Source organism: Mirounga leonina, unplaced genomic scaffold (genome assembly GCF_011800145.1).
Source record: "Mirounga leonina isolate KUSES-001 unplaced genomic scaffold, KU_Mleo_1.0 Mir_129, whole genome shotgun sequence".
Lineage (NCBI taxonomy): Eukaryota > Metazoa > Chordata > Mammalia > Carnivora > Phocidae > Mirounga > Mirounga leonina.
Genome location: NW_023270323.1, coordinates 40988410 through 41016403, shown reverse-complemented (window position 1 = coordinate 41016403; position 27994 = coordinate 40988410). Strand labels below are relative to the sequence as shown.

General features: G+C 36.8%; 1 protein-coding gene across 2 annotated transcripts; it reads left to right on the top strand.

Annotated features, from left to right (window-relative positions):
• Positions 1-15: 15 nt before the first annotated feature.
• Positions 16-27793, top strand: OCIAD1 (OCIA domain containing 1). Of its 2 annotated transcripts, none has more exons than XM_035005013.1 (9): positions 16-222; positions 1567-1629; positions 2488-2568; positions 10837-10890; positions 16564-16611; positions 18107-18242; positions 19880-20055; positions 24401-24553; positions 27112-27793. In XM_035005013.1, exons 2-9 carry the CDS (start codon positions 1572-1574, stop codon positions 27147-27149), a joined length of 744 nt encoding a protein of 247 aa, XP_034860904.1. In that variant the 5' UTR covers positions 16-222; positions 1567-1571; the 3' UTR covers positions 27150-27793. The 2 variants fall into 2 exon arrangements, with proteins under 2 accessions (XP_034860904.1, XP_034860905.1); XM_035005014.1 differs by lacking the exon at positions 16-222 and adding an exon at positions 262-414.
• Positions 27794-27994: the final 201 nt, after the last annotated feature.

Genomic DNA, 27994 nt, shown 5'->3' with positions numbered 1-27994 from the left:
GCCAGTGCTTCCGGGTCGCGGTCATTTTGAGCCCGTATTTGGGTGACTTCTTGGAGGCCGGGTGCCTGTCTGCTCCCCATCCCCCAACTCCGCTGCAGTGCCGCGCGGCTGCCGGTTTCCGCGCGCCTTTCTTCCTTCTTGACCCTTCTCGGGTCCCCTCGAGGCCTTCTGCCCCCGATCGCCCCGGCTCGCCGCGCCATCGCTCGCCGCTGTCGTCCGGAGGTGGGTGAGATGACGCAAAGAGCCTGCATTCCGCCCCCCACCTGCCCACTCACCACCTCCGTGCGGCCAGCCGCTACGCTGCACCTTCCGCCATTTTCCCTCCTGCGAGGGTGGGCCTATCGCCCGCTGGCTCTCGGGCTCCCGAGTGCGGGTCCCTGGGGCAGGCGAGGGAGTGATTACTTGGTGACTAATGTGGGTACCGGGGTGTTGCAGGTGGGAGACGCGGGTATTGCGGGGATGCAGTGCGTAGATCGGCCATAGGCCGACGAGGGTTCAGTTGAGCTTTTTTCTGTACCATTAAGAGGTTAAAATTGTGTTGTATGAAGGGGCCTTGTCCGCCCTGTCGCTAGGGTTTCTAAGTAAGATGCAGTTACGGGAAATAACGTTTCATTTTGTTTGTTTGTTTTAGGATATAAGTAGTTATTTAGAAAACTCCATCCATCCCTGAGTTCATTTTACCCTATTTCTTTTTCCTAGTCACGGGATTGACCTAGAGTAGGCCTTCAGTGATGGTTTATTGAGTGAGTGAAATATGGAAGGGCCTCAGTTGCTATCCTCACCGTGTATGCCATTTCACGTTTTCATGTAAATGGTTTTTAAGATGGGAACAATGATGGTCCTGTGTGAACATTCTCTAAAATACGCAGTTATCCAGTCTGTTGGTCTCATAAGTTCTGAGACGTGGGTTAAAAAATAAATAAATAAAAACGTATATTCTTGAAATATTGCATTTTTAAATCATATATTCTAAGTCTCTAGAGAGCGAGGAAAGTTTGGAGGATACAGAATTTGCTGTTAGCTTTAACCACAGGGAGAAGGATATGACGTCTTTGTTATTCAGTTTTAGTGGAGTAGTGCTTTGTGGGAGAGGTTGTATGTTTCCTGATGATTATTTCATTTTTTTAAAAAAATGGAGGCCCAGAAATGAATTTTGAGATGTTTCTTCTTCTATTTTGGGAAATCATCATAATCTTTGTGCATATATTTCTGAAAGGACAAAAACAGGGTAATGTGAAATAACCCAGCTTTAGGAGGAGAAATATGCCTATTTCTTTGATATTCTTTTATATCTTAATATGACATAATCTGTTGGTAAATAATTGTAAAGGACCTATTCTTTTTCAGTTAGGGGACCTAAGATGAGTAATCAGTTCCAATTTAGTTAATAGGTCTGATGCTTTTTTTATTTAGGTCACTGTTTTTATTATGTCAGGTATTTTAGATGTAGTAGTGTTTAGTATATATTTGTTGCTTTGATTGCCCTGTAGACTAGTGATTTTACTGTGCTATATCTTAATTGATTTTGGTGTAATGATTTCTAATACTTAAATGTTTTTGATGCAGGAAAAATGAATGGGAGGGCTGATTTTCGAGAGCCGAATGCAGAAGTTCCAAGACCAATTCCCCGTAACTATCAATTAAATATTTATAATTAGAAGCACTTTATATGTAAAAACACAGCCTTTAGTAACAGCAATTGGACTGGCTTCAGGGGTGTGTGACCTGTGCAGTCACAAGGGAACTCACTCTGTTTAATGATCTACTGTTGCCATTTTGAAATTCCCTTTTTTTTTTTTTAAGATTTATTTATTTGAGAGAGAGAGAGCGTGAACGCACGCGTGCGAGCATGGGGGGGAGGGGAGAGGGAGAGAGAATCCCAAGCAGACTTCCTGCTGAGCCTGGAGCCCGACATGGGGCTAGATCCCAGGATCCTGGGATCATGACCTGAGCTGAAACCAAGAGTCAAGACAGTTAATTGACTGTGCCACCCAGGCACCCCCATCTTGAAATTCTTAATAATTTGAATAAATGGTCCCAAATTTTCATTTTGCGCTGGACCAGCATGTTATGTAGCCAGTCTTGACTAATAGATAGTAGCACTAACTTCTCTTTGAGGTCAGTTTGCTAAAGTTTACAAGCCCGTTGTTTAGAGACTCTTAACTATAGGGAAAAATCTGAGGATTGCTGGAGGGAAGGTGGGTGGAGGGATGGGGTAATTGGGTGATGGGCATTAAGGAGGGCACTTGAAGTTATGAGCACTCAGTGTTACACGCAACTGATGAATCACTAAATTCTACCCCTGAAACTAATAATACAATATATGTTAAATAAATTGAATTTAAATTAAAAAAAGTTTACAAGGCATTTGTTTCATTCATTTTTTAAAAAATGGATGTGTTTTGTTAATGTTTAGACTGAATTAAATTTTTAGGCTTAGCTTTTCCATTGGCATTTTAATGTTTGCCAATTTTCCTTGGTAAAAAGACATAGGGGCTGATTACATTCCAACAGAAGAAGAAAGAAGAGTCTTCGCAGAGTGCAATGATGAAAGCTTCTGGTTCAGATGTAAGTTAAATTTTCTAATCAACAAAATTTGACCTTTAGTACCTGAAATTATTGTGACTTCGTATAGAAGAAATTGGTACACTTTTGGTGTAGTGTGATTACTGCTAAAAGAAGTTGATTAAGGGAAACAAATTGTACATATTTAAAGAAATAATTTCTAGAACTTTATTCAAGACCATGAATTAATTTTGTTGGTAACAGTAACAGCATTTACTGAGTGTACGTGGATTATATAAAAACAACCCAATTAGATTGATAACTATTACCCTCACCTTACAAATGAAGAAATTGAAGTTTAGAGATGTAAAATGAGCTGGTAAGTTGTGATGTCTGGAAAGTTGTAATGTCTGGACTTGAAGCCAGGTCTGTCTGAGACAGAAGCTTGTGATTTTAACTGTTAGACTTCTGTTATATGATAAAACCTAGTTAGTTTCCACCTTATTGTGAAATATTGTTACATTACTAGCTCCTGATTTGCGACTAGAGACCTCGTACATGACGATTTTATTTTTTAAATACAGAGAATGTTGAAAGCAGCATAAAATAGAATCTTTTGAACAGAGTCCTGAAGTTGCTTCATCTGGTCACTGCAGTCCTTTCATATTAGGTTTTTTTGTTTTGTTTTTTTAAGATATTATGTATTTTTGAGAGAGAAAGAGAATGCGTGCACGAGTTGGGGGGTGGAGGGAGAGGGATAAGCAGACTCCCTGCAGAGCAGGGAAACCTGAGGCAGGGTGTCATGAGGCTTGATCCCAGGACCCTGGGATCATGACCTGAGCCGAAGGCAGATGCTTAACCAACTGAGCCACCCAGGTGCCCCTCAAATAAAGTAATTCTAAGAAAAACAGAATGGAATTTTAGAAAGGGAAGGGACAACTTAAGTAATTAAAGAAGATGTACATTTTCATCAGTTGGCCTGGCATTTAGGCTTACAGAGCTTGGAAGATAAGTGTTATGAGACATAGTATTTGTCCTAAAGTAGTTTTTTGTTGTAATTGAGACAAAGCTAACACATGAAACACTTGGAGAAAGATTAAGTGCATAATGGCAGTAGGAATTTTAAAAAGGGAGTTATTTTAGCTAAAAAAGACATTTTCAAACAAATGAGACGTAACTAATAGGACTTGAGGTAAATGAAGAAGAATGGGGTTGGAGAAACATTTAGATGAAAGGAATAGTGAGCAAAGGCAGAGTCTATAAAACTTGATCTCTACTAGAGCCTTGAGGCTGAATTGATTGGAATAGGGGTCTTTTGTTGGGGGTAGAAAATAAACCTAATACCAAGAAGTTAAAGATTTGGTTCATTATATAGTTTCAGTTCTATGGCCAAGGGGTTGGTTTGCAATTTTTTTTTTTTTTTGAAGATTTTATTTATTTATTTATTTGACAGGAGAGACACAGCGAGAGAGGGAACACAAGCGGGGGGAATGGGAGAGGGAGAAACAGACTTCCCGTGGAGCAGGGAGCCTGATGCGGGGCTCTATCCCAGGACCTGGGATCATGATGTGAGCCGAAGGCAGACTCTTAACGACTAAGCCAGCCAGGCGCCCCTGGTTTGCAGATTTTTAAAAGGAAGATCAGGTAGCAGTGTGCAGGATGGGTTAGAAGGATGAGAAGTTACCTTTGTGAAGTCTGTTACGAGCTTTTGGCAGTAACTCAGGCATGCAGTCATTGAGATGTCATTAAGTGTAGTGTCATTTGGATTACAGAAGATGGGATGGCATTGGAAGATTTTTTTAAAGGATACGTAAAGGATTTTTAAATAAACTATAAGGGGTATTAACTTAAAGATATCCATCATAGGAGACTAATAATGACATTGCTGATTAAAAGATATTTAATCAGTAGGAGTTACTGTTTGAAGGAGGAAACTAGTTTGGACACTCTTTCCTGGTGCAACATTTAATTGCAGATCTGTAAGCAACTAGAGAGAAGCAAAGGTTTATGTGAGAAATTAGGGTTGGAGGTATAGTTGTATTGGTGAATTCAAGGAATTAAGTGTAGGAATAAAAGCATAAAACTGATAATACCTGTCATGTGGTTAATATGTAGGAATGGTAGAATACATGACAAAAGTTTGGATGGCACCCATGGATAAGGCAACAAGTGGTAGTAAAAGAATCAAGAGACAACCAAAAAGATAATAGGAGCTCTCATATAATCTTGTGCATTTTATCTTCAGTTCAAATATTCAGAGAGCTTTCAAGCTAGAAAGAACCTGAGTAAGGATTAGATGATGATGCACATCTGCAGGTGAGAATAAATAATTCTTTATATCCATAGTCCTCATGGATCAGGGACCTGAAAAAGTTTTTATGGCTCAGTAATTTTTCAGGGAACTCAGTTGTACTCTGGCAACAGATATTTTATCTTTGTGGGTTGCCTAGAGTAGATAGACAAAATGATCTATTTTCAAGTCTATTGTTGACACAGAATTAAGAAGAAGACAAGTCTGGTGGATAGGGGTTTGGGATCATTGTAATGTTGGGCTCATGGCCACGTAGATACTATGGTATCTAGATTAATTTCTGGCTGATAAATTTAAGCTACTGTATAAGTTTAACATTCTAAATAGCTGTAACAGCATTATGCTAAGAGTATGGAAGAGAAGTGATCAGTAGGCAGAGTACTCATGTATGCCTGATTATTAAAAGTAGGACGTGTAGTATATGAACAGTAGGAGCCTCAGTAATTCTGTGTATTCAAACAGATTAATCATGGGGAGCCTGGTTGGTTCATCTGGTAGAGCATGTGACTCTTGATCTTGGGGTTGTTTGAGCTTCATGGTGTAGAGATTACTTAAAAATAAAATGTTTAAATTAATCACAAGTTAGGATATAATAAAGAGAGGCTAAAACCCAGCTTATTAGTTGTATATCATATCTGGATTACTGGAAAATTACTGAGTAACTTGAATTAGTACATTAATAAGTAATGATTACTTTTAAAACAGGCTAGGTGTTGCATATTGCAGTAACGTCAGACATGGAGGACAGAACCTTGGCTGTAACCACAGACAATAGGCAATTCAGCATACAGTTTTCAGGAGAACTAATTGTCATGTATTAGGAAATTTTAATTTTGTACATTAACATTCATATCTTCATATAAGGATGTGCATGTTTATGTATGTTAATATGCAGTATGTGATGTTAACTTTATATAAATGGATTAATGGAATCCATGTTACTTTGGAGAGTATCATCTTATGTCCACTGATTTTAAAAAAGGTGTGATGAAAGGAATGAGTAGAAAAAGTACTTAATTAGGGTAATTTTTACACATTTTTTTAGAGGTGTTAAATATATTCGTCTTGGTTTAAAATTAGATTTGATCTAGGGTTCATTCTCTTTATTGGTAACTTGTTTATTTCTACTTTAATCTACTTTCTTTTAATTTTAAAATATAACTATGAAGGGATCTTATTTCCAGTTTCTTGAAATTGTGGTCCTGTGCACCAACCACAAACCAGTTATATCTGTGCCCATACGTACAGGTAATGAAGGAATCTAGTATTACAGTGGTTTTCAACCTATGGAATTACTGAAAAGGTATATGAATTCATACTGGTTTTATGCATCATTTATAGATTTTGTGAATAATATACATGTGTACTACTGGTTTTCTTTTTCTTTCTTTCTTTTTTTTTTTTTAAAGATTTTATTTATTCACTTGACAGAGAGAGACCCAGCGAGAGAGGGAACACAAGCAGGGGGAGTGGGAGAGGGAGAAGCAGGCTTCCCGCCGAGCAGGGAGCCGGATGTGGGGCTCGATCCCAGGACCCTGAGATCATGACCTGAGCCGAAGGCAGACGCTTAACGACTGAGCCACCCAGGCGCCCCTCTTTTTTTTTTTTTAATTTTATTTTTAAGTAATCTCTACACCCAACATGGGGCTCGAACCCACAACCTCAAGATCAAGAGTTGCACGCTCCACTGAACTGAGCCAGCTGGGTGCTGCTGTATACGACCGGTTTTCTAATGAGACAGTATAGTGATTGATGAGTGTAGACTTTGGTGCCTGTCTGGATCCAAGTCCCAGCTCCATCACTTAGCTTTCAGATTTGGGGCAAGCACCTGATGTCTGTATGCCTCAGTTTCCTTAGCTATATGGGGATAACAGCTCATTTCATAGGATTATTATGGGGATTAATTCAATTTATTTTGTAAGTGTTAAGCAGTCTGTGTTATATGACTATTAGTGCTACTGTGATTAACAAAATAAAAGTTTCAGTTGGACACAGTTATGAATTTAAAGTAGCATTTTGTTGTAAGAGAAGAGTTGAAGGAATTTTAGGAGTCTTCATATTGGATATGGTTGGGGCTGGGGTCATAATGCAAAATAGCTTTTGGTCAGCAGTGTTACTGGTTTGCCTAAAGAAACATTATTTAACCGACTCTGAGATAGGAGTCACATACTGCAGTGGAAAAGGCCATGGCCCTGGGGGGTCAGGAGACTTGGGTTTTAGTCTCAGCTCTACTATAAACTACCTATGTTGCCTTTTTTTTTTTTTTTTAAGATTTTATTTGAGAGAGAGCAGAGCGAGAGAGAGCGAGCATGAGTGGGGGGAAGGGGCAGAGGGAGAGGGAGAAAAAGTCTCCCCACTGAGCAGGGAGCCTGACGTGGTGCTCCATCCCAGGACCCTGGGATCATAATCTGAACTGAAGGCAGCCACTTAGCCAAGTGAGCCACCCAGGCGCCCCTATCTGTTGCTTTTGAGTACATGACTTATTTTTTCTGAATATCAGTTTACTCTGGTTAGAATAAAGACTAGATAATCTCTGAAGTCTGTTCAGTTTTACCGTTCTCTTTTACTGTGACACAATACATGAGACAGACGTCAGTTCTTTTTTTTTTTTTAAAGATTTTTATTTATTTATTTATTTGAGAGAGAGAATGAGAGAGAGAGACAGCATGAGAGGGGGGAGGGTCAGAGGGAGAAGCAGACTCCCCGCCGAGCAGGGAGCCCGATGTGGGACTCGATCCCGGGACTCCAGGATCACGACCTGAGCCGAAGGCAGTCACTCAACCAACTGAGCCACCCAGGCGCCCCCAGACGTCAGTTCTAATCCATTATCCTATAAAGCAGGAAAAGCACTACTATATAAAGACATAGTAGTGAATGACAGAACTAGTACTAGAATCTTCTTAACCAAATTGTTACTCTCTGTATTATACCATCTTGTCCTAAGGACAAAGTGACACGGGAACAGCGTTGTCCATTGTAGACATGGCCCACTGACTCAACACCTTTTATCCTTGTATGATTCTTCAGTGCCTCATGCTGAAATCCTTGAATCAAGCTGAAGGGGAAAAATGATAACAAATTATACTGATGCTATAATGAGAAGGGACTCGTCCTTTAAAAAATCTTAAATGATAGAGAAGCCTGGGTGGCTCAGTTGTTAAGCATCTGCCTTCGGCTCAGGTCAACCCTGGGATCAAGCCCCACATTGGGCTCCCTGCTCCATTGGAAGCCTGCTTCTCCCTCTCCCACTCCCCCTGCTTGTGTTCCCTCTCTTGCTGTGTCTTATCTCTCTCTCAAAAAATAAATAAAATCTTAAAAAACAAAACAAAAAAAACCCTTAAATGGTAATAAAATATTTTAACCAACCAACCTTAAAGAAGCATTTTTCTAGCAAAAGTAAAATCCATTCATAAATAGTAGATCAAGGATTCAAACCTTAGGGTTTCTGCAGATTATGTCTGATGGCAAAGCTAACCACCCTATTCCAAAATTATGGGTTTTAATCATGAGATCTCTAATAATTCAAACATCTTAATTACCTTAGTTCTTAAATTGCTCTTATAGTCTAGACCAGAGTTGAGCAAACTATAGCCTAAGGGCCAAATCTGTTTTTGTATGGCTATGAGCTAAGAATAGCTTTTACGTTTTTATTTTTAGATGGTTGAAAAAGGTCAAATGAATAATATTTTGTTAACGTGAAAATTACATGAAATTTATATTTTTGCATCCATAAATAAAGTTTTATTTGAACACATCTGTTCATTTGTTTACTATTGTCTCAATGCTTTTGCTTTAAAATGGCAATTGAGTAGATGAGACAGACCGGTGGCCCACAAAACCTAAAAGAGCGGGGAGCCTGATGCGGGGCTGGATCCCAGGACCCTGGGATCATGACCTGAGCTGAAGGCATACGCTTAATAACTGAGACTCCCAGGCGCACCATACCATCTGGGTCCTTATAGAGTATTCCCAGCCCCTGGTCTGAAACTGTGCTGTCCAGTGTAGCAGCTGCATCTAGCTATTTATTTTTTTTATTTTTTAAAGATTTTATTTATTTTTCAACAGAGAGAGAGACAGTGAGAGAGGGAACACAAGCAGGGGGAGAGGGAGAAGCAGGCTTCCCGCAGAGCAGGGAGCCCAATGCGGGGCTCGATCCCAGGACCCTGGGATCATGACCTGAGCCGAAGGCAGACGCTTAACGACTGAGCCACCCAGGCGCCCTTGCATCTAGCTATTTAAATTTAAAATACTTTATAGCAGAAAGGATACAAAGCAAAATCAGCAAAAGGAAAGGAATGTGGGGTAAAGTCCAGAGGAGACCAGGCACAGGCTTCCAAGACTCCTCTGCTAGTAGAGTCACACACAAAAGGACGTGGTAAATTTCTCCAGCTATGGGTTCTGATAATGTGAGTGATGTGTTACTCACCAGGGAATCTAAATGGAGACTCAGTGCCTGGGGTTTTTCCTGGGGGCTGGTCACATACACTCAGCCTATCAAGTACTGAAATTCCAGACTCTCAGAAGGAAAGCAGGTGTTCAGCATGAGCTGTATTTGTGTAAGCAGTTTAGGAACAGTGAACCACTTATCATTCAGGTCAAGTTTTATATCACTTGTAGGGAACTGTTTACCAGTCATGTTCCCACACATCAGCCAAGGACCTTGTCAGGAGGTCTTTTTTAAGGACAGCAGCCTCAGGGCTCTTATTTTAAATCTTTTCTGCACACTACCTAACTGGAAAACACGGATACAGACTAGTCCCATCATCACAGAAAATTCTGTTGGACAGTACTGGTGTAAAAAACAGTGATTTTTAATTATGAGCTCCTTTGAGATTATGATGGAGAGCTTTGGATTTTTCAGTCTGGGTTAATATGTGTATATATGTAGATTTTTTTTTAATTAAGTATAGTTGACAAATGTTACATTATGTAATATTTTCACTTAGTTTTAGGAATTCACTGGTTTAGAAAAAAACTTTAGTATTTAAAATGTATACTTGTGTATTCTTGCCCCTGTCACCATATAATTGTGGACAAATATTTCTTGTGTTTTGGTCATACAGCGTACTACAGAACTTAAAAGCTTGAGATACAGTATCAGTTAGAATCTGGAACTGCCATTGAATTAGCTGTCCTGTATGGCCTTGAGCAAATTTTCTTACCTTTAAAAGGGCAGTAATTAAAAAAATAACTACGTTAGAGAGATGGTAAAAAGTAAACGAGAAAATGTACATAAGGCATTTAGCATGGGCCATGGAATTTAGTAATTATTCAGTAGTGGCTCTTATTATTTGTAACAATAATAATAATTCTTGCCTCATTAATTCCTCTTTACTCTAATTCAGAAATGACTTTTTGTCCCTATTTAGTATGTTGTCTTTATTGGTGATATTAATGAATGGCTCTTCTAAAGCCAAATCTAGATAGTTCTTGAATTACATTGTTTAATATTTGTAATATTCTCTTAAATTTAAAATTTTTTTATATTTCTACTGACTGTATATAATACAGTTTTTCTTTTATTTTTTTCAAGATTTTATTTATTCATTTGAGACAGAGAGATGCAGAGAGAGAGAGCATGAGCAGAGGGAGAGGGAGGAACAGACTCCCTGCTGAGCCAGGAGCCCAGGGACCCTGGGATTGTGACCTGAGCCGAAGGCAGACGCTTAGCCATCTGAGCCACCCAGGCGCCCCTATGATACAGCTTTTAAAAATGGAAGAAATCTTTTTTTTTTTTTAAGATTTTATTTATTTGAGAGAAAAAGCATGAACAGGGGGAGGGGCAGAGAAAGAAACAGACTCCCTGCGGAGCAGGGAGCCCTGTGTGGGGCTTGATCCCCGGACGCTGAGATCATGACCTGAGCCAAAGGCAGATGCTTAACCAACTGAGCCACCCAGGCAACCCGGGAAAATCTCTTTTAAAAGATCTTCCTAGATGGTTATACACATATTTATCCTAATGAACTCAGACAAAATCTTTTCCTTTTGTTGATGGTGACAAGTTCTTTTTCCTCCTTTAGCTGTTCCTTTGGCTGCAACAAGTATGTTGATTACTCAAGGATTGATTAGTAAAGGTAAATATTTAAACTTCAAATTTATTTGGCATTTTGGATATCATTATATTTTTATGTTTTCCTGATTTTTAGATAAAGTATAATAATGTATCATATTAAACATGACCATTGATACGGTTCTACAACATAAGGAGAGTTATGTCTCCATGGACTCACTGACTCAGATATATTGACTTGAGAATTTGATGTCCTCTGACACTGTAGCAACATTAACAATCAACAAGAGCAAAAAAGTAGCTAAAAACCTACAGAGGTTTTGCAGGGAGGTAGAGGAAAAAACCTGGTCTAGGAAGGCCATCATCACTATTACCTAGGATCTTGTTAGAAATGCAAATTCATGGGCCCCATCCCAGAACTCCTTAATCAGTCTCTGAGGTAGAGCCTAGGAATCTGTTTTAACAGGCTCCAGGTGATTCTTAAATGCACTGGTTTAAAGATCAGTAGCTCCCTAGCTCCTTAAACCAGAGCTTTGTCTCATAGAGGGTTGGGGACACTTTCTGTCCCAAATTCTGTTGGTGTGACTATTACAGTGCCTTGCTCCTACATAACTAATTACACACATAACTGAAGCAGAAATTCCCTTTTTTTAGTCGCAGATATATTGTGATAGACTTGTTCTCGGATAGGGTGAATCCCGCTGAAAATGTTAGAACCTGTAATTGAGGAGGCAAATTTTTCTTACAGTTAAAATTCTTCCTGGATTCTTAGTCACCTTTTGGTGATTATTTGACTTGTCATTAATGGCACCATGCCTCTGTGATTTCATTTGCAAAAGTCATACCATGATCAATAATACTGTTCCAAAGTGCTCCTTTGTAATTGTCTGTAAGATCTCATCCTGGAGCCTTAACGGTAGAATTCAGTAATCCATTTTTAATTATTTTTATTATTTTTTTAAAAGATTTTATTTATTTTAGAGAGTGTGCATGCGAGTGGAGGGGAGGGGCAGAGGGAGAGGGAGACAGAATCTTAGGCAGGCTCCACACCCAGTGTAGAGCCTGACATGGGGCTTGATCTCATGACCCTGAGATCATGACCTGAACGGAAACCAAGAGTTAGACACTTAACTAACTGAGCCACCCAGGTGCCCCTATGTTTTTTAGAAAGAATTGCTGAAAGTGATTTAACCTAGTTTATGGAAGAATGCTTATTATAACTTTGTCAGAGTTGTTACTGTTGGGGTTTTGATAATTTGGAATAAAAATATAAAAAAGAATATTGAATGATACGTTATTCATGTAACTATTTCCCAGGACTAAGGGGTTTTATTGTTAGTTGTATTGAGGATTTGTTTTGGGTACAGTGTTCTAATAAAGTCAGTCTCAAAAAAAGAAATTGGGAAGACTTTAGAAAAGGAATTCAGAGTCCACCAAGACATTTTGCATTTAATCAGAATGCCTGATATTTTGTATATGCTTTCATCCACAGTTTGTCATACTCAACATAGTCTTAGCTGCTCCATCACTACTTGTTAAACATTTAAACATGCCCAGGTCTGTTCTAACTTGAGAACATGAAAAAGAAAAATCTTCCCTCACATCCCTTTCCAGCTCGTCCCAGCTGTCTTGCATGTGAAGCCAGACTTCACGAATGACCACTTCACTTTTTACTCCTTTTAACCCATTACAATCTGTGTGAAAAGATTATGCATATGTTCTGACATTTGCCAACACTTTAAAAGATTACCAACACAACTTCCTTGTTGCTTAATTCGATGGGCAGTTTGTGTTCTTGATGGTTATACGACTTTACCAGTCTTTGAAACCGTTCTCTTCCCCTAGCTTCCATGACAGCATATTCTGGTTTTTCTCCTGCCGCTGGCAATTCCTCCATTTTTTCATGTTTTCTGAGTGTCTAATATGTACTATACACTGTTTTTGGTAGATAACACAGACAAAAATTCTTAAGCTGTTGGTACTTAATATTCTAATGTGGTTTTCATCCTCCACTTGTGTTCTTCAGAGTTCTGCTTTGACTTTTCAGTCTTCAGTCTGTGTAAACTATTACCCAGTGATAATGGGCTTCAGGACCATTTATTGCTCTAAACCCCCATGAAAATTATTGCTAGCCTTCATATGTCCTCCAGAACCATATTCTGCATATCTTCACATGAGTGGCCCTCCTTAGAAACTCTTCAAACTGACTTCATCCCAAACTGAGTTCATTTCCCTCCAGACCAGTTTCTCTGTTGTCCACATGTCTGATGGTAGCACTCTTCATCTAGGAAACTGAGGCATTATCCTTAACTTCTACCCCTTATTTGCCTTACCAGTGAATGTTCATTCTAGTCCGTCTCTTAAATATCTCTGTAAACTCTCTACCTCCATCTGCACTGCCACTGTAATTAATGCAACCATCTGTTGCCAAGAGTATTAAATTAGCCTTCAACAAGTCTGTTTGCCTCTATTCTTGCTCCTTCCTCTTAGGAAACAGGCTATAACTGTAATAACTCTGTGAGAGCTAAAGAGAACATCTTGTTTACTGTTATATTCCTACTTTCTAGTATGTAGTGTCTATATAAGTGATCTGTAACTACTTGGTGACAGAATGACGGAACAGTTCTTTTGAATGAAGGTAGATATTGTTACCATCTTCCTTTTTCTCATTTCAGTTGTGTAACTAAAGCTAATAGCATAACTTAGTTCTCTTTTTATACTTCATATACATGAAATCCTACAATTAAGTGTTCTTTTGTATACCCTCTTTGAACGTTGTAAGATTCATCCAGTGGTATGCTAGAACTGGCTTGTACCACTTCCAGAAAGCTGATTGTTCAGTTTTCAACAACTTGGCAAGCCAGTGTTTAAACATTGATAGCTTGGAATTGGTCATGGTGCAAGTATTTTCTCCATGGAAATCGACCGACATTACAAATCAGCTTTTTATTTGGAGAGCTGGTTTTCTAGCACATCACTAGATTCATCCACATTGTTGCATGTAATTATAGATTATATATTCTTGTTGCCATATAGTTTTCTGTTGTGTAAATATACCACAGCAGTTTATCCATCCTGTTGTACATTGGCAGTTGGGTAATTTCCAGTTTTGACTATTACAAGTGGTTCTGCTATGAATACAGCATCTTTTGGTAGACATTTTGCCGGGTCATAGATTATGTATATTTTCAGCTATGGTAGATACTGCCGAACTTTCTAAATTGTTTGGACCAATTTACACTCTCATACCAATTTATTAGTAGAGTTCTGGTTGTATCACATTATAACCAACACTTGCTCTTTTCATGTCCTTTGAATTTTAGCCATTGTGGTGAGTGAACAGTAATACTGATTGTGGTTTTAATTTGCATTTCCCCAATAACTAATGAAGTTGAGGGCCTTTTCTTTTGTTTATAGCTCACTTGAATATATTCTTTTTTGGCGAAGTGTCTGTTCAGGTCTGTTGTCCATTTTCATTGGATTGTCTTTTTCTGTTGGTTTTGTGAGGGTTTTCTATATCTTCTAGAAGTGAGTCTTTTGTCAGATATTATGTATTGTGATTATTTTTTCCCACTGATTAACTGTAGTTCTTAATATGATAGAGTAAAATTTATCATATTTTTTTTATGATGAAGGCTTTTTATGCTCTAAAATATTTGTCTATTAACAGGATATGAAGACTCTCTTACGCTTTTTTCTATAAGCTTTATTTTTTCTTTCATACTTAAATTTTCAAGTCATTTGGAATTGTTTTTGAATACAGATATAGCTCTTTTTATTGTGCTTCGCTTTATTGCACTTCACAGATACTGTGGTTTTTACAAATCTAAGGTTTATGGCAACCATGCTTTGAACAAGTATCATTGGTGCCATTTTTTCAATAGCATTTGTTCACTTCGTGTCTCTGTCACATTTTGGCAATTTTCACAGTAAATGTTCTACTTACTATATTTGTAATGGTGGTCTGTGATCAGTGATTACAACTCTCTAAAAGCTCAGATGATGGTTAGCATTTCTTATCAGTAAAGTAATTAATGTATATACATTTTTATTTTTTAGACAATGTTGTTGCGTGTTTAATACAGGATAGCATAAACCTAACTTCTATATGCACTGGGAAAGAGAAAAATGCATTTGACTTTCTTTATTGTGATTCTCCCTTTATTGTGGTGCTCTTGAACCGAACCTGCACTATTTCTGAGGTATGCCTGTATTGTATGAGGTAGGATAAAGGTACATTTTTCCCCCTTACGGATATGAAGGTGACCCAGCGCCATATTTTGAAAGGACTGTCTTTGTTCATTGCATGCAGTGTTGCATTTGTCTTAAGTGACTGTGTGTGGATCTGTTTCTTGACTCTCTTCTGGTTTTGATGGGCTTATCTGTTCTTGCACTTAGAACAGTCATAATTACTGTAGCTTTATTATAGATCTCGATATTTGTTGGTAGTCTGTTTTTCAGTTTTGTTGTTTTTCAATATTGCCTTGGTTCTCAGCTCTTTGTATTTCCACATGAGTTTTAGAATAAGTTGGAATAAGTTTTTCAACTTTTAGGAATACTTTCTTTGATTTTTAATTGGGATTGCATTGAATTTAAAGATGAATTTATGGAGAATTGTCATACTCACAGTATGTAGTCTTTCCTTTTATGGACACGGATGTATTATTCCTCCACTTAGCTTTCATTTCTCTCAGTAAGTTTTGTACTTTTCAGTGTACAGATCTTTCATATTTTTCATTAGATTGCTCCTGGATCTTTGATGTTTTTGGGTGCTATAATAAATTATATCTCTCAAAAAAGTTTGTTTCTGGTATACAGGAATTATTATTTTTTTTCTTTTTGTATATTGACCTTGTGTCAAGTGATCTTGCTAAATTCACCTAATAGATTGTAGAGTCTTTTGGATTTTCTTCATTTTTTTGTTGATGTTGAATTTACTTGGTTCTCTCTTTTAAATAGCTGTAGCTTTAGACTTTGCTGAGGTAATGGAAAGAGCTAATGTAGTCAGGTAATACTTATAGTCTGTACTGATTTTTCCTTTTGTCTTTGTGGGTTTCCCAAAGCTGCTGAGAAATATATTTTTATATTGCATTGCTAGACTTTTTACTACTTTTGTCTCACATTAGAAGAGACTAGATTATAGCTCACAGAAATAGTTTTCTTGCACTTTTTACCATAATTTGTGTCATTTTCTTATATGCTTTTATTTATTTATTTTTTTTTAAAGATTTTACTTATTTGACAGAGAGAGAGATAGCGAGAGCAGGAACACAAGCAGGGGGAGTGGGAGAGGGAGAAGCAGGCTTCCCGCGGAGCAGAGAGCCTGGGGCTCGATCCCAGATGCTGGGATCATGACCTGAGCCGAAGGCAGACACTTAACGACTGAGCCACCCAGGCGCCCCCTTATATGCTTTTAGCATAAACTTGGCATAAGCCTATTTTATTTTTATTTATTTTTTTAAGATTTTATTTATTTATTTGACAGAGAGCACAAGCAGAGGGAGCGGCAGGCAGAGGGAGAGGGAGAAGCGGGCTCTCTGCTGAGCAAGGAGCCCGATGTGGGCTCTATCCCAGAACCCTGGGACCGTGACCTGAGCCAGAGGCAGCCGCTTAACCAACTGAGCCACCCAGGCGCCCCAAGCCTATTTTATTTTAATAAAAGATAAGACATCTTAATTATCTAAATGTATCTATCTCTCATAGTCTGACTCTGAAATATCTACTCTTTTATCTTTAGGAATCCTTTCAAGTCATCCCAAATATGGTTCCATCCCTAAACTTATATGTGAGTATGGACAACACTCGCTTTCTTACCTAAGTAAAGTAATTCGTTTTTACCAAATGTTTTGTCTTGTCTAACTCATAACTGTTATTTGGTTGTTTGTTTTGACCAGCTTGTTTAAGCTTTTCATTAAATGGACTAGTCAACTACTTGGGCATTTTATTGTTAGCATTAAGAATTACAAATTATTTGAAAGATAATTTTTTTCTTTAATAAAACGATTACTTTTAAATAATTTGTAAAGATACATAGTATTTTAAAATAAATTCTCTGGTTTACGAGGAAAGAAAATTGTCCAGATATAGGGAAGTAAGATGTCTTTTAAAATTAAGTCTAACTTTAAAAAATCTCTTTACATGTTAAAATGTAAATAAGCATAATTTATTTACATATTATAGTATGGTTTATAGGGAAGAAGCTAAATTGCTTTAAAAAAGAGCACCCAAGACTTTTTATGAGTGTTTCCAGGTTAGCCTCTCTTGTATACTGAAAATAAACACATAAGGCAACAGTAGCCACATTCAGGTATCACGTCATAATTCATTATTTTAAGGAATTTGTTGCACCTAATTTTTTTTATTATGTTAATCACTATACATTATATCATTAGTTTTTGATGTAGTGTTCCATGATTGTTTGCGTATAACACCCAGTGCTCCGTTCAATACGTGCCCTCTTTAATACCCATCACCAGGCTAACCCGTCCTCCCACCCCCCTCCCCTCTAGAACCCTCAGTTTGTTTCTCAGAGTCCATCGTCTCTCATGGTTCATCTCCCCCTCCAATTCCCCCCCTTCATTCTTCCCCTCCTGCTATCTTTTTTTTTTTTTAACATATAATGTATTGTTTCAGAGGTACAGATCTGTGATTCAGTAGTCTTGCACAATTCACAGCGCTCACCATAGCACATACCCTCCCCAATGTCTATATCACCCAGCCACCCCCACCCCTCCCACCCCCCACCACCCCAGCAACCCTCAGTTTGTTTCCTGAGATTAAGAATTCCTCGTATCAGTGAGGTCATAGGATACATGTCTTTCTCTGATTGAGTTTCGCTCAGCATAACACTCTCCAGTTCCATCCACGTCGTTGTTGCACCTGATTTTAAAAACAGGCTTATGAAATTAGCTGGGCAAATAGTATGATTCCTGTTTTATAGGAAAAGAAATGGCCTGAAATCCCTGTGACTAGGCTAGAACTCTTTTAATTCCTTTACCACATCTTTCCTGTCTATATTAATAATTAGTAAAGTGGAATTTATCATGGAGCAGTTTTATTTTGGATTATTTTATTTTGTGAAAGTGAATTATATCTACAGAATCTTTCTGTGTACTCTGAATCTGATTTAATATGGTACTTTTACCATTATTTCAGGAAATGATCAGTTTTCCTATATAAAGACCTGTTCAAGAACACATTTCTTAAAAACTTCTTTTAGGAGAGATTTTTATTTAAATGGGCACACTGAGTCACATTTTTTGTTTGTTTTTACAAATAAGTTGCTTGTATCATGGGATACTTTGCTGGAAAGCTTTCTTACGTGAAAACTTGCCAAGAGAAGTTCAGAAATCTTGAGAATTCCCCTCTGGGAGAAGCTTTACGCTCAGGACAGGCACGGCGATCTTCACCATCTGGGTAGGCCAAATTCTGATTTTTATTGAAGGTTTTTAATTTTAGCTAAAAAAATTGTAACTGGATACTGCTATAATTCAGGGCATGAAACATTGTGTAACCTGAGGGACTGTTGGAAACTCCGTTTTGCAACAAGCTAAAGTTATTTTGTTTTAAAAAGTGGAGTAAAATATGCCTACCTTTGGTTTATTTTTATATTTTTGTATTTATTTATTTGAGAAAATTCTTCCCACAACTTGGGGCTTGAACTCAGGATCCCAAGATCAAGAGCTACCATGTTCTATTAACTGAGCAAGCCAGGCACTCCTACCTTTGTTTTATTTTTATTTATTTATTTATTTTTAAGATTTTATGTATTTGAGAGAGAGAGAGCGTGAGGTGGGTGCGGGGAGAGGGAAAAGCAGGCTCCTGGCTGAGCAGGGAGCCCGACACAGGGCTCGATCCCAGGACCCTGAGATCATGACCTGAGCTGAAGGCAGACGCTTAACCGACTGAGCCACGCAGGCAGCCCCCTATTTTTGTTTTAAATAAAGAGTAGCATCCTGTTAGGAGTGCTTATACCAGAATAAAGGATTTTAATTTGACAAATACCTTTGAGTACTATATTTTAGACTTTTCTTTTGAATTCCCAAATTTTATCAGTCCCATCTCTTAAATTTCAACCTTTTAATCCTTATTTTAAGTATATTCTCCAAGTTTTTATTTTAATTATGTAAGTATAAATAAATAAATCTGTCCATCTGGATAGGTAGATAAGTAATAATGTAATTTAGTAGATTTAATAGATAAATTGTTATAAATGGTAAACCCCACAAAAGCTAGTATTACTTATATATCTGCTTTAGCAAAATAGGGTTTATGGCCTGCTAGCTATGGAAGTAACTTCCCTTAATGTGGGAACTGAACATACTTTCTGATTTGAAATACTTTTTTCTTTCCAAGGACCTTTTTTTTTAGATTTTATTTATTTATTTATTTTAGAGTGTGCGCCAGCAAGTGGGGGCTAGGAGCAGAGAGTGAGGGAGAGGGAGGGGGAAAGAATCTCAGGCATGGGGCTCAATTCCATGGCCCTGACTGAGATCATGACCTGAGCCAAAACCAAGAGTCAGACAGTTAACCGACTGAGCCACCTAGGCACACCTCCAAGGACGTTAAACTTGTTAAAATGATCTCTGAAGTGGCGCGCCTGGGTGACTCAGTTGGATAAGCAGCCGATTCTTGATTTCAGCTCAGGTCATGATCTCAGGGTCATGAGATTGAGCCCTGCTTTGGGATCCATGTTCAGTGGGGAGTCTATTTGAGATTCTCTTCCTCCTTCTGCCCCTCCCCTCACCCCCTCGCACACGTTCTCTCTCTCTCAAGTAAATAATTTTTTAAAAAAAATATGAAGCTTAGGAATTAGAAAATTGGATATACATTTCTGTAGTAAGAGTGGTGGTTTTTAAGTTGTATAAATGGGTCAAAATTTATTTTTAAGGTTTTTGTGGCAGAGAGAAACAGACTTCATTTTACTGTTCTAGATAACCATGTAAAAATTACATCATTCCTTTAGAAAGTAAGATAACTAGTTTTCATACTGTAACACATTTTTTTTACGGTGTAGGCAATAATTTGTATTTCTTATACAATATGATTTACAGGCACTATTCTCAGAAGTCAAAATATGACTCAGATTTGGGTGGTCCTTCATCTTTTGTGACGTCTCCAGCCGCAGACAACATAGAAAAAGAGATGCTTCCTCATTATGAGCCAATTCCATTCAGTGCTTCTATGAATGAATCCACTCCCACTGGTATTACTGATCATATTGCCCAAGGTAGAAACTTCTCTTGAAATGAGTTTCAGCATTATATGGTCCAACGTATGTATAAACTTTATTTGATGACCTTTTCTGCTGGATATCACCTGTATGTTCCACCATCAGCCTACACTCAGCATGTGTGTTCATCTGTTTCTTCATTCATTCAACATTTTTTGACGTCCAGTAGGTGTTAGGCACTCAGCTAGGTATGGAAGAAGTATAGATGAATAAGACCTGCTTCTTGTCCTTGAGAAACTCCCTTAGACTGTTAGAAGATATAGAAATATAAGGAAAAATTACTAATATGTCCCATTAATCAAAAATACTAACAAAGTTTAGTGATCATTGCAAAGAAGTGGTAAATTGGGCCACGGGGAGGCTTCAGAGATGTTACACTTGTTAGGCTGGTCTTAAAGGCTTTCAGCTTCTTTGTCTGTAATGTGAGAAAAATAATAATTACCTGCCTTACAGAACTCTTGTCAAGTGAGAAAATCCATGTGAAAATGCTTTGTGAAGTTTGTGTAAATACTAGCTTTGAAGATCGCAGAATGTAAGTGAAACAACACCAACTTTGGATTAAGGCCTGGATTTGAATGATTGACATTTGCTAGCTATGTGACTTTAGGCAAGTAACTTTGTGATCGCTTCAGCTTCTTGATCTCTGGGATGGAGATAATACCTCTCTTAAAGAACTTTGGGAATGAGATGAAATAATCAGAGGTAATGCCTGACAAGTCATAGGCTCTTAACAGTTGCTCATTTCCTTCTTTCGTTTTTTCAATCTAATTTGTGGTGAAAAGTGAAGAATTAGGAAGTACAGGTTTGCAGTTCCTTATCTAAAAATCCTAAAATCCAAAAAAACTTTGATAACCACAAAGCTTTATTTAAAAAAAAATTTTTATTATCTATTTTTCTGACATGGGCTTGACTGCATGACCCCAAGATCAAGAGTCACACGCTCTACCAACTGAGCCAGCCAGCCACCCCTACAAAGCTTTTTTTGTAGTTAAACTGGTGATGAAATCTGACTTAACTCCTTTCACACTCTGGCCTAAACTGGCATAGACTATTTATAATCTTTATCTTAATAGGATTTTTCCTGCATTTTGTTGTACAGAATATTAATGTTTGCTTATGCATTGTTTCTTCAAACCTCCGAATGTATGGATATTAAGTAATTTTTTTTATATTAAGTAATATATTAACAAGCTATATACTATGACATCTTTCTAAAATCTGAGAAACTGAATTTTGAAACATTTCTGACTACAAAGTTTTAGATAAGGGATTTTGGATGGAATATTCTTTGAAAACGTTTGCTTTAATGCAAATACCATAAGCCAGTAACTATGAGGAACAAATAAGGTTAAAGGAACATTTTTGTTGCTTGAGATGGGAGAGATTTGGATCTATGTGTAGGTTAAAGGGAGGGAGGGGAAATAGTGGGAAGGGGCGAAGTCGATTATAGGTCAAGTAATGTTGCAGAGGTTGTAGAAGGGTTCTGGGTAGGTTAGAACATAAAGTAGCCACTAAATATATATGTGGCCATTTAAATTAATTAAAATTAAATCAAATTGAAAATTCAGTTCCTCAGTTTCTTTGTAGCATTTCACTTGTTCAGTAGCCACATGTGCTACTGTTGGAATGTGCAGATACAGAACGTTCTCATCCTTACAGAAAGTGATATTGGACAGCATTGCTTTGGAGCAAGCTGGGGTGGGGGCAGTGAGTATTAACATTTTGGAGAAGAAGAAACAGGAGAGAATGGAAGTTAAAATAATTAAAGACATCTTAAGTGGATGAAAGGTGTTGAGAGTCTTGACTCCACCCCCCACCCCCCCAATGTTTGGAAACAAAGACCTCCCAAGTAGTCAGAGAGGGAAGGAGGTGAGCAGGTTAGGAGAGAGTGGTTAGTATTTATCTTCAAAGGCATCTGTTCTTAGTTCTCACTGCATCTCCTCATTTTCCTAGTCTCTCAAGTTCAGATCCATTCTACTTGTATTCCGGCCATGCATGACTTCTTTCCTTGTAATGACTTTCATCTTTCCTTCCATTTGCATTAGAAAATTTCATGCTGGGGCACCTGGATGACTCATTCATTAAGTGTCTGCCTTTAGCTCAGCTCATGATCCCAGGGTCCTGGGATCGAGCCCCGCATTGGGCTCCCTGCTCAGCGGGAAGCCTGCTTCTCCCTCTCCCACTCCCCCCTGCTTATGTTCCCTCTCTCGCTATGTCTCTCTCTGCCAAATAAATAAAATCTTTTAAAAAAAAGAAAAAAAATTCCACGCTATGTTGTACAATTCCTTTTCCAAATAACAGCAGACAGACAAAAAAAGCCCTTTGGTATCTGCCCACAGACTACAGCAAGGCCCATATTTTAATATATTTTATGTCCTCGAGGTGCAGCCATCTATCCATCCACTGCTCTGCTTTCTCAATCCCTTCTCTAAATCAAGCTTGCCACTCTTTGACTACTCTCCACATGGGCCAGTTGTGGCCTCTGCTTTGCCCTAGCTGCTGTCCTCCCTTACCAGGACGTTCTCTCCTTTTGTTAAAGCCCTGTTTGCCCTATTTGGTTCTGCTTTCTTTTACTAGGAATTGAAAGAGTTATTAATCTTTCAGAGTAGAAAGTACTCTTTCATTGCTGTTAGACTTATCATAGTTTATTACAGTTAGATTTAAGTCATTGCTGTTTTATATTTTATTCCTTCCAGCTCTTTATAACCTTCCCAAAGTAGTAAATCATGCTCTCCCTACACAATGCAGAATATTTTCATTGGGCTTTGTAAGTGGAAAAAATTCTCCCTAATCTTCTGATTTATGTTTCCATTATTTGTCACAGAATTTTGGAACAAAGAAGTATTTTCTTTTCAGTGAGAAAAAGTATTAGACCTGGAAGGAACTTTAAAGATAGATCATGTAGTCAAACGTCTGTATTTCACAACTGAGAAAACCAAGATTCAAAGAAGTTTAGTGATTTGCCCAAGGATATTCACTGATTGTTGGCAAAGTGGGAATAAGAATTTAGGGTTCCTAACTAATAATCTAGTATACACTGTCTCCTTCAGAATTTTAAAAATACCATTTATGGTAAAGGGAAATGAGTTTAATAATTACTCATTAATAATGAAATGTGAGTGCTTTTTAAACCCAATATAAGGTTATCATATTTTTCTTTGCATTCTTTTTTAGCAAAAATTTAGTTTTCAAGAACGGTATAATATTCAAACTAATATTTAAAGCCTTTTACTTTGTATCAGTGAAGTATACTTTGTAGTGAAATAAAAGGTTATGCCTGAAAACATTTAAAGTTGTAGTTAACGTTGATTTGAAAATTCTGATTATTCACTGGGACCTTACTGTAGAATTCCAAAATACCACTTACAAAAACTGCTTTTTAAAAAATTATCTTAATTAATGATTATATTAATAAAATGATGTATCCAATTTGTGTGTAAGAACTTCTTTGAAAACTGCTACTTTTGGAGTGGGGTGTAAGACTTTCTAAGTTAAGTAGTTGTTGACTGAATGTTACGTTAGCATTAGTTCATTTCTTTTAAAATGTTTATATGACTTTTTTTGCTGGTTATACATTTTGTAAACTATGTTTAGTATTTGCTCCTGTCGTCTAATAGTAAGAGTAACCACTTCCTTATTTTTACATCAATATTTAACTCTTTGATGATATATAGTGCTACTTTGACTCTCTTTGGGAGAGGTAAAGAATAAAGGCTGGTTACCTGGCCAAAATTATCATTGCCACTTTTTTTCTGCCTCAGTATTGCTCCATTAGACCTGAGTAAAAATGATGCATACGGTGATTGAAGGCTATATTTTACACTTTTCAACAGCTATTTCCAAGTGTTTTTGTTTAAGTATAAAAATGGCACTTTTTTTTTTAATAGTTGTTCACATATAGACTGATTATAGGAACATTCAACTATGGAAATATTACTAAGTAGAATATATAGGATGTCAAATTTTGTTCAGTTGCCACTATTAGAATATATTTCTTTTTAATTACATAAACAGTGTGAATAATTTCCCAGTAAAACACTAATATTTTAGTATAAATTACACTGGTATGTATTATGATATCCATTCTTCTGGCCATGGTTACTTTTTAATTTTTTTATGTTGATTTTAAATTTTAGAAATAAAAGCTTAGAAGTATAAGAGAAAGTCAGTTTTCATTTTATAATTATCTTGGGGGAAATACAGTACTTTTGGAATGGTGGTAATAATTTGACTTTTTACTTTATTCTGTTTTTATTATAGGTGAGAAGCATTTAGAAAATTTAGTTGCTTTGGATTTATTCAAATCCTTTTATCACCATTTATTAACTGTTTGTTGTTTTAGGACCTGATCCCAACCCTGAAGAAAGTCCTAAGAGAAAAAATATTACATATGAGGAATTAAGGAATAAGAACAGAGAGTCATATGAAGTAACTTTAACACATAAGACTGACCCCTCAGTCAGGCCTATGCAGGAAAGAATGCCAAAAAAAGAAGGTATGATAGTTTAGTCTGAATCACTTTACTCTTTAGGATCGGAAACTGCAGCATTAGTTAAAAATATTAACTCTACTAATACGTGATTTAATTCTGCAAGCAGTTAACCAAAATAACATTTTTTTAAAAAGAATAGTTCTGTCACAGTTAACTAGTTTTTCCTTTTCTAAGGTGTTCCAAAGACCGTTTTGTGTTAGAAAATAATAAAGTCCAATTAGTGGTATGAATTAAAACAGACTAGTTTTAATAAGTTGTATAAATTATAAATCCATTTGAATGTTTTCTCTTATCAGAAATCACCTTGGGACTTAATAAGTGTTTTTTAAATAATGCATCGAATGCCTAAAACCAAATCTGGTTGCCTGAGTTTGATAACGGGCTGTAGTGACACTTTAAGCAGAATTAGAGAATCAAGATTGAGGAATGAAATTGATTTTCAATCTTATGTTTTGTGAAATTGAAATAAATAGAAGTTATATGCGTTATAAACCAGCTTTTAGGGCGCTTCCAGAAGAGGAGTTTGACCTTTTTTTCAATAGTACTTTTGCTCTATAATTAATTATAAATTTAAAAATCACAGCTTGTTTTCATTCCTTTTGGAAGAGCTCTACATTACCCAAAGTAAATTTTCTGACACAGATGTTTACCCCTAATGGAAGAAGGCATTTTGAGCAGGGGTTTGTACCTATTTCAGTGTAGAATTTTATGACCTCTTTTTTCAAGAATTTTAGAGAGTGTCACTGTTTTAAGGTTTTCTATTTATTACTTTAAAAAAAAGGGAAGGAAGAGGTCCTTGGTACCTTCTTGAGAGTCCTATGCCACAAAGAATGCAAAAATACTTAAAAGTTTTGAGTATTTTTTATTATGATTGTTCTTTTAGAACCAATTTTATTTCTAATTGTTAGTGGTTGCTTTATTTTGATTTCTGTTTTCATAACAGTCATGGATAATATTGCTGTCATACTATTAATGTAAAAAAATCCAGCTTTCAAATAGATTTGTAATAAAAAATACTTGTTAATGTTTGTCATTAGAAGAAAACCTTTAGCATAAACATTTTGCATTCGGTGGCCATTATTTTATAATATATAAAGACTTACTGGTACTTTGTTCCAGTAATTAATTTGAGGATTTAGACTGTAAGCTCCATGAGGGCAGGCAGTAGCATTTCTCTCATTTTTGTAAGCTTTTCTGTTATATGTCTGCACAGCGTAGTTTGCACTGATGTATCAGATATGAAGTGTTTTGGTTGGGCCTCAATAATAAAGGTTAACAAAAGGAAATGAATTAGGTAGATCTTTGGCACATGCTGGATTTTGACATTTGTGGTTTTGACTGAACAATCTTGAAGTTCTGTTACATGACAGTAATGTGAAATAACTTTTTTCTTTGTAAAAAGGAAGCTGATTTTTTTGTGTGCGCTCTATATAATTTAAAGAAAAACAGTTATGAAATAGTTCGGGTGATTTTTTAGAATGTTCTGTTTTAGAATCTAGACAGAAAATTTGACATTACTACAGTGTAGATTCACTTGGTCAGAAAGTATCACTTAGGTTTTCAGCTTCAGTTTGTGTAGATTATGTTTGTTGACATTTACCTAAATTAGAAATTAAGACTGAGAAATTTCAAAAACAGAAGCATATTATCAATTAGCCATCAGGGCATGATGGTACCACACATCATATAGCTTCTAGAAGACTCCCTTATATTCATGAGGAAGTGAAAGCTAGGGGAAAAGGCAAAATATGAGGGAAAAGGCATATAATATCTTAGTTTAATAATGCAATAGTTTGACTTAAACAGACTCCTTGAAAGACTCTTGTGGAAGGGGTTCCTAGTCCGTACTTTGATAACTGCTCCTTTACATTGTTATGAATACTTGAGTCTTCTGAAGAGTTGTAATCCACAGATGAAGGCTATGTAGAAGAGAGGCTGAAAGTAAAAGAGTAGGGAAGACAGAGGAGCTTATTTCAAAATGTAATTTCATGTAAAATGCAGGAATATTGGAAACCATTTCTTTCTTGTATAGTAATACAGCTCATGGGGGAGAAGAATGAATTAACCACAACCTGAAGACTTGATCATTTCTGTTAACTGTATTTTTTGTGAGAAACAAAATTCAAATGTTTGTTATTATTTTTTATTTCCTGGTAATTTTTTTGTATGTTCTATAATATGTACCACACTTAGTATGGTAAGTTGTAAAGGTGTCCACACTTTGGACCTCAATAGACTTGTGTTCAGATTTTGGTTCTATTTGCTTTATTAAAAGCTTGTACCTTGGGCAAGTTACTAATCTGTTTTCTCACCCTTCAGATGGGGATTGTGTTTACTTTATAAGCTTGTTACGAGGATAAAAGATTGATGTAGTTTTTGATAGAGTGCATCGTTATTTATGTCCAACCCTCACTTCACAAAAGTCTAGCTAGCCCCTTTCTCTCATGTGCATTTATTGAAAATGAAAGAGAAACATAATTTTCATCATAGTAGCAAATGTAAAATAGTATCTTTTACTTGTTAATATTTGGAATCATCAATTATTTGTGCTTTTTTCCTAGTCAAAGTAAACAAATATGGAGATACTTGGGATGAGTGAAAAATTGCATCATTGGACCTACTGAAGGCGTTTCAATATCCAGCTTCATCTAGGTGGTCATGAATATCTGCATGCTTTGAGCTCAGCAGCAGTCTTCATAAACACATTTAAAACTAGAACCTGGGTTCTTGTGGTTTGGCTTATTAAAATGATGTTTAAAAACACAGATTTTAATGTGAATGTTGTGTGAATGTATTCACCTTGAACTGTATGAATGATGATATTATACCATGACCACATATAGTTTGTGAAATCGTTTTAAGTTACAGGGTAAGGATACTCTCTTATGAAACTACAAAGAGATTGTCTACTCTAGGATCAGCATATATGAAAATAAGTATCTGCATGTTGAATTGGGGTGGGGGGGAGCAAGCATAATTTTAAGTGTTAAGCTTTACATCCAAAAATTATTAAAAAGCCTTTTTCCAGTGTTTGCTGTATTCACTTATTAATGTTTATGATAAATAAAACATAAAGGAACATGCATCTTTGTTGATTTCATGGATTTATGGTTTGTAATCTCTTTATAATTATATGTAAGTGGTGTTTGTGGGGATAGGAAATGAAGTCATCTGTTTCTGAATATTTAATAGTATAATGAATGTGACGCATGTAAATAAACGTAAATAGCTCAACACCTTTAAGCAATGGTCATATTTGAAAAGTTTGCAGATTCCACAGGAATAAAAATTTGGTAAACTTCGTTCATTATCTCCCCAATGTTTGTTTCTGGTTCAGGTGAATGGAAAATGAAACCAGTCTCATCTAAATTCTACTTACTCATAATTGCAGTTCTACCAGAAACATAGTGTTTCAGTTAGCTATTGTAAATCCCCAAACTTGGT